We start from the raw sequence: 15,914 nt of genomic DNA, 5'->3' as shown, positions 1-15,914 counted from the left end.
AATCTGCAGTAAAAAGTATAATGAACTATTAATGACCAGAATGCTACACACCAAACATAGCCGCTGTGCATTGTATTGCTTCAGCTGATGTAAGGCAAATCAGTAGTATCAGAACAGTGTGGGCTGAGATAATTCAGTAAATTCAATCATCTCATGATCATTAAAAATACTCAACCATGTATATGGTCCGATTATATTAGTATTACATTTCCTCAGACCACACCGTAACTGAAAAAGTGGCAAGTTCACTTTATGTCTCTCCTCATTTGGATGTAAAATAAACACAGAAATCTTAAATATTACAGAGCAACACATTTATGGATTTGTGCAAGGTGATGTTCTCAAAACACTGTTTCTTAATTATGAATGACTGAAAACGTTTCTCTCCTGGGATTAAAATATGACAGGTTGAAAGATATGAAGCTAATATCATTCAATGACTTAACTAACCATCATTTATTGTGATTCAGTTGTGTATTTAGGTCCCCAGCTGGATCACAATAGAAGAAGTTATTTGAAGTACACCTGACCCAGTCAGTCAATCCAGCCAAGCAACTATTAACTCTCCTCTATCTTTGGCACATTGATCGTATCTTCTTTTAAAGGTATGAAAGAAAAGTTGAGTTGTCCAAAATACTCCGAAAGCTTGAACAAACCAAACTTGGGACAATCTTGCTTTCTCAGAGCAGATAACCAAGCAGAAGGTTCAGAGTCAAAAGCGCTGTTCAGAAATAGGAATACCTCCTGTCAGTATTCCCATGTTCAGATAAAGCTCTCAAGCTAACTATCCCTGGCCACAGTTGTCCTGTTGTCAAAAGAAAATGCAGCCTTCAAAAGGGACCAACGAAGCTAAGAGGCAAGCACACTGGCAAGCCGTAAGCACACTTGAGAAAAATCAAGAGTCAAGATAATCTCTACTTTTTTCCCCATCCCACACTTGTGGCTGAGTTCAGTTTCAGCCAACTCGTGTCCTCGCGTCCCAGCTGCTCCCCCTCCCCATCCCCTACTTCCACCCAAAACCATGATATTCAAGAGTTGAACCCAACCGCTGGAGTTACCCACTCTTGTGACCCAAGTATTTGAAATGAGATAGCTTTTACAAGTTGGGGTGGTCTAAGACAAATTTTGAGATCTCGGACCTTGGGCACCAGACCTTGGTAGTCATGGTAATTCTGAGCAGACTATGCCGAGTTTTGGCTCACTGTCACAAGTAAAAAAGGTGAAAGTGAAGAAGATCTGCAGCTGCTCCTTAATGCCCTGGCTGGGAGGCAGATGACACTTAACATGCTATTACAGAAAACCCTTATCTTGCCTTCAGTACAGCTCACACCACACAACCTTAAAGAAAATAAAGATGCAGCCCATCAACTTCTCTTCTTCATAACACAGCCTGGGCCATCTTCAAAAAGCAGACCAAACCCTCAACCTACCCCCATCCCCAGGGAGGTGCCCAATGCCTGGGGCTGCCCTGGTGTCCCCCATCCTGCCCTGCTCCCTGCCATCCCAGGGAGCCGCTGCTGCTTCTGGCACACAGCTTCCTGTCCTTTCTTCAAACTGCATGGTCCCCAACAGGAAAGCCAGAAGATTTTATGAGACAAAAGAAGTTCCCATGCCTGATGTACTCTTCCAGAGCACAAATGGTGCTACAAATGATTGCTTTTTGCCACTGACCAAACCCACATTTTCTTTTTATCTTGTTCCATACCTAGGATGAAAAATGTTAGCCTCAACACTTAAGGTTTGGCTAAGTTACAAGCAATTGAGAACTGAATCTTACATCACATGGCCTTAATCATAAGCAGCATTGCAAGTTCTGTTCAGAATAAACAATACACTGGTGGTCATGCAAGAAACCCCACAACGAACTGGAGAAACCAAGTTCTCTAACTCCCGTGCTCTACCAGAGATGCTTCTAACTCAATTTGTGACTATTTAAAACTATGAAAAACAGCAAGTGCCCGACACATAAGATCATACGCTCCCTCAACTGCATTTGTTGAAGCTTTCATCACGCAACAGGACTAATTCATTCTATGGAAGGCTTTTTCTTTCATGTTTTAAAATATGGTGATTTGAAAAGATGCCAGTGCAAGCAGAGAGGACAGGCAGATTTTGTTATGAAATAAGCACCCATTACTATTTGGCACATGCAAATTTATGCTGCTGGTCATTGTCTGAGCAAAGATCATAGGAAAATTTCCTAGTTAAATACACTCTGTTTTACTGATTTGAAAATAGCATTATAGACCAAAAATTATTGAAGCTGGTTTGGGATAGGAAATAGATGACTAGTAACAGTGTAGTGACCCTTTGATGTTATGTTGTTTGTGTAACTCTGGCCCCAGCCTTACTTAGGGGACACTTACCTGTTTTTGATAGAAATGTCTACTGACTCCTTTCAAGTCACCTTCTCCCCTAACTTGAAAGTTTGGAGCTGTTCTGAGTTATGTCAGCCCCTTGCCCAAAGACAGGTTAATGTCAGAAAGCCAGAAGCTGCTGTCAGCGTGACAAGAAGTGAAGTTCCCTCGAACACCCCAGCAGCAGCCTGCCAAGCACAGCACCGCGCTCGCGTCCTCTGAGCGTTAAGTCATGACGCGCTGCCAGGAGGATGAAGCAAAAGAAGCTCAAGGGAAGGGACAAGGTTGGAGGTAGAAGTGGGAAAAGGAGATGGCTCTCTTGAAAGTAACTCCCTTAGAGAAGTTCTCACCTAGGGAACCCCTAAAGACAGGGTTAATAAAAGCTTGATCACCAAGGGAGCTTATGAGTATTTTACACAAGCTCCATTATCTCACCTATTGAGCGATCTCTCGCTTTTCAGCTATGATTGTATTACAGCTGAAACACGGAGACAAGGCTTTGGCTAACAGGTGGTTAAAAAGAAACAAAAATCAAACAGAAAAACTGAACAGGCGCACGGTGAAAGAGCTATCTAAAATACTGTTGTTGACGAAGAAGAGGGAAGATTTTGCAATTTATGCAATCAATGGACCTCTGCTGATGCTGCCAGCTGAACACTTACCTTAATAGACCTTAGCAATTGATAAAAATTGTCTTTAAGTCCCTCCCAAACAGCCTGTCCCCCAAATCTAAGAGATAGCATGCCTGAATGAAAAATATCTCAAGAATTTCTGATGAGAGGCATTCTCAGAGAAGCTACTGAGAAAACCCCTGTTAGCATGGAAACAATAACACTCAGCCAGACATAGCAGGGTGCTGACAGGCAGACTGTTCAGGAAGCAAGAGAAAAAGGGGGAGTGGAAGCAATCTCTTATCATTTTCCAAACTTAAAAAAAAGACAGAAAAACTCAGACCTGCAAAACCTCAGTCATTTCAAAATGAAAATTGAGAAACACATTCCCCAGGATGGCAGGCTTTAAATTAACATATTCACAGTATGAAATCGTCTCTGCTCAGCAGCCCTTCAAACGCAGCACAGAAGATAACCAGCATGCCCGGTGCAGTCGGCATTCAGAAACTAGGCAATCATGTAAGTATGGGTACCTAGCCAGTAGAGCTATTTTATAATGTCCTTAAATCAAACCCAGAGTAACAGCAGCAATGAAAAAAAACATAACCGCACAGCTAATTATTGCTGGCTGCAGCTGACTGTGACAAGCAGGTTGTGAGACAATAGTTCCCTTTTAATTGAATAGTCAGAGGGACAAAGCTGAAATATTCTTATATTCAAAAAGTATCAGCAAACACCACCTGCTGTTCTCACATTGTATTCACATGTGTGCTAAGCAAGCACAATGGCTGTCACTTTGAATTACTAGGTTTGAACATCTTCATACACAAAGTACTGAACAAGGAAAAGTGGTGTCAGATCCCTGAGTTTCAGAAACCACCAGGCTGATTTTTCAGAAGTATTTACTCCAAACTCTGAAGGCTTCTTCACGTTTCGTCAGCTGTTGCACGTACAAATGCAAACATCAATTCTGCCTTCTGTATGCACATACAAAAATTATTGAAGCGACCAGATCAGTGTCAGTCACATTAAAACTGTGCCACACATTTCAAAGATATTTGAATAAAGTAAGGTCTTAACAGTTCCTCATTAGAAGAAACTTAGCTTCAAAGATGCAGCCTGCCTCACTTTCTAGAAGTTAAATTCAGTGGTTCACTGTATGCGGAGGTCCGCACAACCACAGACACAGACCGCGACTCCAGAAGCTCACGTTCTGCAGAACCCAAATCCAAATAACATCCTCTCCCCTCCTGTGCAGCACATGTCCCCATTTTTTCTTTCAGTGGAAAACTGAGTTTGACCAACTATCCTCCAGTTTGTGTAGAACAGAGAATAAAGGTAAAGATTTGGTTTTTTGTTTGAAAACACTTAAAGCGGTCAGCAGGGAGCCAAAAGAATATCCCCCAGCAAGCAAAATCTTCTCTCGGCATTCACAACTAGATTTATTTTGTTTTTTTTAGAGGAAGAGAGCAATGTCACATGAGTGACCTAGTAAGTACTACTTCCTGTCAGTTAAGCACATCTTAAATGCCTTGAAGGGAGAAGTCAAGTACAGACAACAACCCTTACATTGCTTGGTGCTCAGCTGGTGACTTCTGCAGCAGAGGCTGAGCAGGCCCCAGCCTCTGCTTCCCAACCGGGAGTATGTAAAGCTGTAAGTATGGTCTGCCCTCTCTACTGAAAGCACCAGCCTGCATCCCTTCTGCTCCGCCCTGAGCTAGTTACTTCTGGAAATCAGCAGTGTCTCCTCCTGAAACCGAGGAGCTGTAGTGCCATCATACTGAGATCAGGGCCTACATCTTAAGTTCATAAGCATGAGAGACTGCCGTGCACTGATGGGGTCAATGGAAACGCCTTCTCCACTGCAGCTCTGGGGAAACCTTTGCTGGCTCCACATTTCACACCTTAGATCTGTTTTCATAAAAAGCCGATCCCTTGGTGGCAGATGAAACCCTTTGGTATGTGATGGAAGTTCAAAATTCAAATCATGTGGCTTGATGCCACCTTCTATTTCTAATTATAGATTAAACAGGACAAAACCTTCACAATAACCGCAGGGTATGGGAAATGCAAACTTCAATAATGTAGAAAAGTGGTATCAGGTCAAGGCACATGCTTTGAAGAAAGTACTTGACAGATGAGAATTAATGTCCACAGCAAGCCTACCTCAGAAGGGGCAGGTTTGAGTTGAATTTTTAAGTACAGAAAAAATACCAGCAGAAATATCTTCAGGCCTTTTCAGAGCTTAACAAACCTAGCTGAATCAGCTGCGCTCCTGCAAATCACTGCAGCGTACTTACCAGGCATAAAGTTGCCAAACTTTATTAGGATTAAACTTATCTAGTGGGATCCTGTACCTTTCAAAGGCTACCTGAATTTAAATCTCTCAAACCTGAAAATGAAGACATCGACAACAAAAGAAGCCTTTGAAAGCTAAAACATATACCATGAGTGTACACAGTACCTTAAAATTATTTTGTAAAAATCCTGTCAAATATTCTCCCAATCTCCCCTGAAGCTAGCAACCACCACTCTCAAACACCCTGGTTAAACCAGAGAGGTTAGCTGGCAGATTCCCCTTTCTCCTGAGTTGAGTGTCTACCACCACCAGCGGGAAGGTGTCTGTCAGCAACCCCGGGTATTGCCAGACCTGGGAGGTGCAGGACAGACCAGACGCCCCAACAGGCTGATGCGCAGCCAGCATGCCCTTTTTCATGTTCTTTTCCACTGCTAAGGACCATGCGCTGTACATAAGGTCATTGTGGGAGGTTTATCTTTTACTGACTTATCTTTTACAGAAGGTATTTTTTGGGCAAGGATGGGGGCTGGACATTTTTGGTAAATCAGGAATGGATTATAAAACGTAAAACCAGTATCCAAGCATCTCTCAGGTACTTCTGTTTGCTACGCCCAATCTCAGCACATGCTTTAACACAAGGGGAAAAAAGGTGATGGCCTTTGTCCTTTGTGACAAGGGGGAAAAACCCAGCAAAAAGCGATGATTTCAATAGCCTAATTCTGGTACAAACTGCCAAACCTCAGAGCATCTGATAAGAGCATGCAGACTCTCTGCTGAAGAACAACAGGAGAGGAAGAATCAGCAACAGAAACAGAAGATTGCTCTTTCCTCCCTCACCTTTTATATATCTTCCTTTGTGTCTGGGAAAGCTGGGTCAGACTCCATCCAACAACAGGGCAGTGAGCTCAGCCCTAGCCCCTCTCAACTACCTATTTTTGTTTTCTCTCTTTCCCCTCACCACTCCCAAACAAGAAAGGAAAGTTATTACCTTCTTTAAACTGGTTTGGCCAGCTGACAAATACAGATGTGTCAGAAGGCAGCCAGGAGTGGGAAGGGAGAGGAGGCAGGGAAAAAAACCACAAAACAAACCATCTGGGGCCACAGGATACAGTTAAGGCAAAAGCTATATTCAATATTTTACATTTGAAATGTTTCCGTTCGTTAAAATAATTTAAAATCTTTTTAACCTCCTGTCCTAGAAACACGGACAAGCTGCAGCGTAAGAAAGCAGACCAAACTTATACCTGAACTTTGGCTACTTAAGGTTGCAGAGCAAGAGGATCCTGTTAACATTTGTAATTCTTAGCCCCTTTATTCTGTTAATGTTTCTTTTCTTCTGTGACTCCTTGGCAATGACTATGCTGGCTACTGTTCACAAAGGCTATGTAGTCCCTTCTCCACTGCCCTGCACCTTTGCATTGACTTTCCTTTTGCTTCTTTGAAAGGACTGAGCAAGCAGGGACAGAGAAGAAACTTCTCTGTGTTTAATAGCACTATGCAGTTCCTGTAAGTCCACCCTTTCAGTGTCTCTTTTTGTTGTTTTGAATCCAGATATTGCTGACTCCGGTCGCTCAGCTGCACCCCTGTGCTCCTCTGTATCTGCCACGACGCCTGCCTGGCTCCTGCCAGCGTGTTACCCCTACTGGAAATCTTCCCCACGCAGATCCCACCTTCACCTCAGCCATCCTTGACCAAGTGACCCTGGAGGCCTCCTAGAAGGACATGAGAGGATGCAAGAAGTATACTGGGGTATAAAGTAATACTGGGGATACAGTCCTGACCTTAACAAGTGACCCAGTGTGTGGGAGAATCTGTCTTTGTGTAGCTGCCTGCACTTGGAGGACACAAAGTGGGGAAGAGCAGGGATCTTCCAACAAGCTGTCCTCACTTGAATGAGAAACAGCCATGACTCTGAATGCAGAACTGAGCGCTAAAACATGAGCTATCCTCCATGCGTTACATATCAGAGGGGAGAATTTCAACAGGAGATCGGGGCACAAGACTTGCAGACCCTCTCTGCCTCGTTCACACTACCCTCCTCTTTCTATGATACATTGCACTCTCTAGCCCCTGATTTTGGCCTAAGAAGGATAAATGATCCTGTCAAGATAGGGAAAACATGAAAAGGGAAGGGAAGCTTATACAGTACAAGAGTGAGCACTCTTATTTTAGTCTGACATATTATCTCCATCAGTCCTTTCCCTGCCATCCTTCCACCACTTAAGTCCTTCCTTCCCTTTCCCCAATCGTTTGCTGTTTTTATTACATGCCAAGTCTTCTCTCTCTCCTCTTCACTCCTCATTTGAATAGCTACAAGCATTGGTAGGTCACCTAGGAATTAAAAAAAGTTTTAAACAAGACAAAGAGAACCATCATGGATCCCTGATGCAAGTTTCTGAAAGGTAATCCAAGTCAACATATCACATTTTGAACACTGGGAAAAGTCACCCTTAAAAGAATAAGCACTGTCTGGTACAGCTGCAGCAGAGCAGGTGCTGTACTGAATACCTTATACCGTTTTATGGCATGTTTTATCAATACTCGCATTTCTACACATCATTTCTCACATATTTCTTGTTTCTACACATAATACTCACTCTTCCCAGTTCTTTATCTTCAAGTGCCAGCACCCCGGTGCTTTCTGTAAAGAGTTTTACTTTGACAACAGGCCGAGGGTGAGTAGTGGTGAAATCCCCTTGAGTTCCCCATCTGCAACAAATAAAAGAACAGAATTTAACTGGGGCAGAGGACAGGCCTGAGAGTGATAGGACTGTAATCTTTTGTACAGAATATTTATTAATGCACCCCTAGAACTTAATTTCCAAACTTTTGGGGGGAGAGGGTGGGAGAGAAAGGGGAGGTACTTTTTTCAGCATCCAAGATGAAATATCTATATGGGTAAATTGGCTTTTCTCTGTGATAAGACAAATCAGGGTTTTTCTGTATGACTTTTGTCATAAAAAATCAATCATAAATTTGTTAATGGCAAAACCCAAAGAACTGAAATTATATCCTCACAGGGAAAAACAGAACCAAGCAAGAAAGCAAAAAAAGAAAAACAAAGAGAGAACTTTTTTCTATTAAATATATTATGTTCACTATCTTGTGAATACAAGTCAAATTCATTCAATAAAGAATCATATCTCAATTCTAAAAAAAATATTTATATGTTTAACTTGAGGTGACCAAACTATGCAGAAAATAAGAGACTTTACCAGAGAAAACCTTGTTTTATGAGAGGTTACAACTCAGGAAAAATGTAAATGCCTATAGGAAAAATGTAAACACAAACACAACAACTGGAAAAAATTGTTATTTATCAGACTGACTATAGCTCTGCAAGATAATTACTGCCACAGGCTTCATGCTTTTAGAGAAGCTAAATTAGGTAGACAAACTTCTAGTTGTTAATCTCTTATCTCAGTTAAGACACTTGGTTTGTCAGCCCTTTCCCTCCCTCTGTGTGCCAGCGGTACAAAAAAAGGAAAGTTACATGAATTAGATTGCAACTTCCTCCGACAAGGTATTCCATTTTCCTAAACAATTGCATGGTACTCATTGCATTGATGATACTAATTCTGATTATGCTACAGGCACAAACAAAATGCAAAAAGTAGGTGCACCTCCAGTTTCTCTTAATTTTTTCCACTACTTGAGGTATTATGATTAGCAGAAACTAAAGAAATAAAGAAAATAGGTAACCTTAAGAGTATGCTCTATAAAAGGATGTATTACACAAGCTAAAATCTTAGAGGGCCTCGTTTACAAAAAGCAGTATTTTGTTTTTACATTCAAGAATAATTTACATGGACTCTCCACTGTTGGAAAATGAACATACAGTAGTAATCCTCCAGCAAAGGGATCTAACAGAGAAAAGAAAATCCTTCAACTAACGTGAGTTACAGACTTCAAGACAAAGTCTAGAAAGTAATATGCATCCAAAACCAAAAAGTTTTAAGAAAGTGGTGATTCTGTATAAACCAGTCCTATAGGTGGCTGATCACATGCCAGACTATGAAAGTGACGTTCACTGAAAATTAACCAAATCTTACGTTACATTCTGTCTTCTTTGCTATGTCTGTATTAGATAGATGCTTTCGCTCTCTGTCTGTGGTGGACGTAGCTTTAGCCTCAGCTAAAGCAGTAATTGAAACAGGGACTCTGACAAGAAATTACCTTCCTGAGAAGGAGAAAACCTGTTTTGTGATCTGATGATAGATGCTGCAGTTGCAGGACAAGACAATGCCTAGCACTGCTGCTCTTCCCAGTGGCGGTCCCAAGGGTAGGTTTTGTCACAATACAGAAATGAGATTTCCAAGGTGAAAGCATCTTCATAAAAGATGAGATAGTTGTATCTTCAGTCTCCCCCCCAGATCCCACTATTCAGGAAGAATGCTGCCTTGCAATCGCAAACACAATCTAAGCACTTTGTTAGTTGCACTTTCTCTCTCTTGGGCACCAGGATAATTTGCCCCTGAGCTTCCAGAAGCATTCAACTGTACATATCGCAATGGATAGGACCACCCAAATAACCAAGAGAAACTTCTATTAAAATAAGAAAACAAAACAAAAGCCTCTCTACAAAGATTTAGTGCCAGCATTAATTCACTGACAAAAGAAAATAAATCTGAAGAAGTCACGCTGACTAAAGGAAAGAGAAGAGACCCAGCCTGTTCAACGAAGAGAACATCACTGGCAGCAGCTCAGCTTCTGCAAGCTGAGCAGCAGGTATGTGCTACGACATGTGCTGGGGTCTGGGCACCACAGCATCTGGCTCCAGGACCTCCCTAGAAAATGGTACAGCTTCCTCTGGAGACACATACCCAGGCTCCATTTCTGCAGGTCACAGCAGGGAGGGATGGGGCACACGTGAGCCTTGCCCAGGGAGCCTGGCAGAATTTGCTGCTTCTCTGATTTAGATGCACAATGACTGACTGATGTGGATGGGACTAATGCTGGGTCATCCACCTGTTGTTGACACTAATGTAGTACTGGAAATCATCTTTAACATCAGACCTGATCACTGTCCTTGACTGACATCTTTCTCCCACCCCTTTTTCCATCTGCAGCAGTAAGTGAAAATCCTGGGCTGAAAAGCAATGGTCTGAATCTATTCCTAAAGCTTAATGTTCATGGTGGAAACATTCCATGCATTGATCTTCATGCTCCTTGCTGATCAGGACTTAGCTAACTCTCATTGCCTCTTAAGACCATGTCTTTGGAAGTGAATTATCTGGTAGAATCATAGAATCATTAAGGTTGGAAAAGACCTCTAAGATCATCAAGTCCAACCATCAACCCAACACCACCATGCCCACTAAACCATGTCCCTAAGCGCCACATCTACACGTCTTTTAAATACCTCCAGGGATGGGGACTCAACCACTTCCCTGGGCAGCCTGTTCCAATGTTTCACCACTCTTTCAGTAAAGACATTTTTCCTCATGTCCAATCTAAACCTCCCCTGGCACAACTTGAGGCCATTTCCTCTCGTCCTATCACTTGCTACTTGGGAAAAGAGACCAACACCCACCTCGCTACAACCTCCTGTCAGGTAGTTGTAGAGAGCGATGAGGTCTCCCCTCAGCCTCCTTTTCTCCAGGCTAAACAACCCCAGTTCCCTCAGCCGCTCCTCATAACACTTGTTCTCCAGACCCCTCACCAGCCTCGTTGCCCTTCTCTGGACATGCTCCAGCACCTCAACGTCCTTCTTGTAGTGAGGGGCCCAAAACTGAACACAGTATTCGAGGTGCGGCCTCACCAGTGCCGAGTACAGGGGCATGATCACTCCCCTACTCCTGCTGGCCACACTATTTCTGATACAGGCCAGGATGCCATTGGCCTTCTTGGCCGCCTGGGCACACTGCCGGCTCATGTTCAGCCGGCTGTCAACCAGCACCCCCAGGTCCTTTTCCGACAGGCAGCTTTCCAGCCACTCTTCCCCAAGCCTGTAGCACTGCATGGGGTTGTTGTGGCCGAAGTGCAGGACCCGGCACTTGGCCTTGTTGAATTCTCATACAGTTGGCCTCGGCCCATCGATCCAGCCTGTCCAGGTCCCTCTGCAGAGCCTTCCTACCCTCGAGCAGATCAACACTCCCGCCCAACTTGGTGTCGTCTGCAAACTTACTGAGGGTGCACTCCATCCCCTCATCCAGATCATTGATAAAGATACTGAACAAGACCGGCCCCAAAACTGAGCCCTGGGGAACACCGCTCGTGACCGGCCACCAACTGGACTGAACTCCATTCACCACAACTCTCTGGGCCCAGCTGTCCAGCCAGTTTTTGACCCAGCGCAGAGTACACCTGTCTAAGCCGTGAGCCGCCAGCTTCTCGAGGAGAATGCTGTGGGAGACAGTGTCAAAGGCCTTACTGAAGTCCAGGTAGACCACATCCACAGCCTTTCCCTCATCCACTAGGCGGGTCACCTGGTCATAGAAGGAGATCAGGTTGGTCAAGCAGGACCTGCCTCTCATGAACCCGTGCTGGCTGGGCCTGATGCCCTGGTTGTCCCGCTCATGCCTTGTGAGCGCCCTCAAGATGAACCGCTCCAGAATCTTCCCTGGCACCGAGGTCAGGCTGACAGGCCTGTAGTTCCCCGGATTCTCCTTCCAGCCCTTCTTGTAGATGGGCGTCACATTGGCAAGCCTCCAGTCGTCCGGGACCTCCCCCGTTAACCAGGACTGCTGATAAATGATGGAGACTGGCTTGGTGAGCTCCTCCGCCAGCTCCCTCAGCACTCTCGGGTGGATCCCATCCGGCCCTATAGACTTGTGAGCGTCCAGGTGGCATAGCAGGTCGTTGACTGCTTCCTCTTGGATTACGGGGGGTTCATCCTGCTCGCCGTCCCTGTCTTCCAGCTCAGGGGGATGAATACCCTGAGGATAACTGGTCTGCCTGTTAAAGACTGAGGCAAAGAAGGCATTGACTACCTCAGCCTTTTCCTCATCCTCGGTGACAATGTTCCCCCCCCTGCATCCAATAAAGGATGGAGATTCTCCTTGGCTCTCTTCTTGTCATTAATATATTTGTAAAAGCTTTTTTTGTTGTCTCTAACGACAGCGGCCAGATTGCGTTCTAGCTGGGCTTTTGCCTTTCTCATTTCTTCTCTGCACAATCTAACGAGATCCCTGTACTCTTCTTGAGTCGCCTGCCCCTTCTTCCACAAGTGGTAAACTCTCCTTTTTTTCCTGAGTCCCAGCAAGAGCTCCCCGTTCAGCCAGGCCATCCATCTTCCCCGCCCGTTCTTCTTACGGTGTACAGGGACAGCCTGCTCCTGCGCCTTTAAGACTTCTTTCTTGAAGAACCTCCAGCCTTCCTGGACCCCTTTGCCCTTCAGGACTGTCTCCCAAGGGACTCTCTCAACCAGCATCCTGAACAGGCCAAAGTCCGCCCTCCAGAAGTCCATGGTTGCGGTTTTGCTGGCCCCCCTCCTTACTTCACCAAGAATCGAGAATTCTATCATTTCATGGTCGCTAAGCCCAAGACGGCCTCCAGCCACCACATCTCCCACCAGTCCTTCTCTGTTAGTAAACAGCAGGTCGAGCGAGGCACCTCCCCTGGTAGGCTCACTTACCAGCTGTGTCAGGAAGTTGTCTTCCACACACTCCAGGAACCTCCTAGACTGCTTCCTCTCTGCCGTGTTGTATTTCCAGCAGACGTCCAGGAAGTTGAAGTCCCCCACGAGAACAAGGGCTAGCGATTGAGAGACTTCTGCCAGCCGCTCGTAGAACGCTTCATCCGCCCCTTCATCCTGGTTGGGTGGTCTATAACAGACTCCCAGCAGGATATCTGCCTCGTTGGCCTTCCCCCTCATCCTTACCCATAAACACTCAACCGTACCATCATCACAATCGTTGAGCTCTAGACAATCGAAACACTCCCTAACATACAGGGCCACCCCACCGCCTCTCCTTCCTCGCCTGTCCCTTCTGAAGAGTCTATAGCCATCCATTGCAGCACTCTAATTGTGAGAGTCACCCCACCATGTTTCTGTGATGGCAACTAAGTCATATCTATCCTGCTGCACAATGGCTTCCAGCTCCTCCTGCTTGCCGCCCATGCTGCGTGCATTGGTGTAGATGCACTTGAGCTGGGCTATCGATTTCGCCCCCGGCATCGGCATGCCACCCCTAGGCTCATCTCTAGTGAGCCTGGTTTTATCCCCTTCCCCCTTCGAACCTAGTTTAAAGCCCTCTCAATGAGCCCCACCAATTCATGAGCAATGAATGGTAGAGCAGATACAGATACAGAGCAGTCACAGATTTTACTGCCTAGACTTTAACATCATTCCTCATGGAAGAGCACATGAGGAATCATGTTCTGTTAGAAAAGGCAAATCCACGATTGTATTCTTTAGCATTACGCTTACTTGCGGGCATCTGATATTCCTCCCAGCTGCCAATATCACAGCAAACTACACAAGGCTCATAGCTCATCTTCCTTGTTATTCCTTGTGGATTACTAGAACACAAGCCCTGTTTCTTTGGAGCTTTGTGTTGTTGCAGAGGTATCCTTGCTCCTACCATCTGAAATCAGAAGTTGGGAGAAGGCAGCCAAAACAGAAGTGGTATCATGTTCATTTTAGTTTGCTTCTTCCAAGAATGAACGTGGGTATGAGAGACCAAATAATCCAGACACAAATTGAGTTTATCTATATGCTGTACATTTAAAAGCACATTATTATGTTATTATGCATGCTATTCATGCATCAGGCATTAACTGAAGCGGAAATCAGAAATTACAGCATAACCAAAATGTATAATATTGAACTCCCAGCTGTAGGCTAACCCATATGAACATTGCTGCTAATAACAATCTGCAATTTGCGTTCTTCTGTTTTGTCAGTATAAAATGAAGTGTAGTAATAAGAATGGCTTACTGTCTGTATTTTGCACTGTCAGCACCAACTAATAAACTTTTGTCTTGTTAAAAATAAAATTCTGAGCTGTAAAGATTGTCCCATGAATATAACAAGATACCGGGCACTCAACATTTATTAAGGGAGATCCAAACCAAAGGATAGACTGAGTAAAGCATGCCGGTGTACATAAGCTAGCCTATTTTGAAATACACTTTACTGTTCTGAAATCAAATTATATTGGTGCTCAAGATCTGATAGCTTACAACTTTTCTATTTCTTTTATGACACCTGGTCATACTCCATTCCACAAATTAATGATTTGTTTATTCTTCCTGTTTATGAATAATACTTCATTTTAACCAAATTCCATTGAAATGGATATCACACTTTCAGCTTCTATATCTGAGAGGATAAAGAGAGATATCAGATTTTCAGTGTACAGATCATCTTAAAATTACCTATAACGTAATTGCAAACAATAACTTTGGAGTAGCTACTGTCCCATCATCATCTGTGACTAAGAACCATGCAAGCAAATTGCATCAATCCTACATATAATGCCAAGATCCTAAATATAGCCTTCCTAGCCAATAAATATGAATTTAATGAATCCTTTGTTTTTTCCACTGTAAAATTCTGTCAACTTTCTCCATGGTTTTGGCTATTTATTCTATAATTATATGTCTGTTCAAGGAGCTGTTAAGTTTAATGGTGAAAAATAGGTTAGGAAGTTACCTAATAATTCATGGCATAAATACCCAAACAGTAATTATCATGATGCAAATCTTGATCACCATTACTGTAATTTCTTATTTCAATTTATAGATTTTATGTGCTAATATAATTATATCCACTTGGTTTCTCAAAAATTTCACAGTTTTCTTCCAAAACACATTTGTCTTGTGTCAAATGCATTTATTAATACGTACTGAAACACTAATATTTCCTGTTCTCACTCCTGCTTTATCTCATTGGAGTAGCTGTAGTGGAACATTTCCTTTAAATTTAAAAGCTAAGCTGCTAGGTATAGGCCAGACTAATTTGTATTTTTCTTTTAAGGTTGGGGTTGCACCTTGATGTTTTCCTGGAGAAAATATAGTACTTCTCAGAAATATCTTTCTGATCCACAGATTAAAAAAAGTTAACCATCATACAAAGGATTGTTCATATTATTCCTAAGACAGAATAACTTTTTAGTTGTTTAATTGAACAACTTTTTGACTGTTTTTAAATAAGAACTAACAATGTGTCCTCCAGAATTTGAGCACTGAATAAAGAAAAGTTACTTCTCTTTATATTTTAACTTTCAACAGCAACAACAGTGAAATATTTTCTGCAAGAAAATAAATTGTACAGCTGACTTATACTTTTCATACAGGGGAGCAGGTGAACCTGTAGGTTGTAACTTGGTTTTCTGTGAAAACAAAAGGAAATCGTATTGCCATTTTGATCTCATTTGAGTCAAAGTATGTTGCAGATCATTTCTTTCAAGCTTGCTCTGCTATGGAGATACTGAACTGTGGAAGGAAGAGTGAGAAAGAAGAACAGGCAAATTAATTCACCTCATTTCTGAAATTGCTATTTACAAAAAGTGTATCTTTAATAATTCTTAACATAATAGAAAAATGTAATGCTTTGTATTTGTAATAGCACATGTTTTAACTACCAAATGTATGTAAGCAATGGAAACAGCAAATCAGCCACTTCCACAGGTTTGGAGGAGCCGCTGATTTAGAGTATCTGTCCAATGATTTTTGTAATGTGAACAATTTTGGTGCTGAATG

The 15,914-nt window shown here is 43.1% G+C and overlaps 1 protein-coding gene across 12 annotated transcripts in view; it reads right to left on the bottom strand.

Annotated features, from left to right (window-relative positions):
• The window catches only part of CADPS2 (calcium dependent secretion activator 2), a 340,428-nt gene that overhangs the window by 154,681 nt on the left and 169,833 nt on the right, over positions 1-15,914 (bottom strand). For all 12 annotated transcript variants that reach the window (XM_076329917.1, XM_076329928.1, XM_076329958.1 and 9 more), the window contains one exon: positions 7,865-7,976. In XM_076329917.1, the coding sequence (XP_076186032.1) occupies positions 7,865-7,976 (112 nt within the window). The remainder of the gene's footprint in view (positions 1-7,864; positions 7,977-15,914) is intronic.

This window comes from Aptenodytes patagonicus, chromosome 1, assembly GCF_965638725.1.
Source record: "Aptenodytes patagonicus chromosome 1, bAptPat1.pri.cur, whole genome shotgun sequence".
NCBI lineage: Eukaryota > Metazoa > Chordata > Aves > Sphenisciformes > Spheniscidae > Aptenodytes > Aptenodytes patagonicus.
Note: the sequence above shows the minus strand (reverse complement) of the source record. Positions and strands in the feature narration are given on the sequence as shown.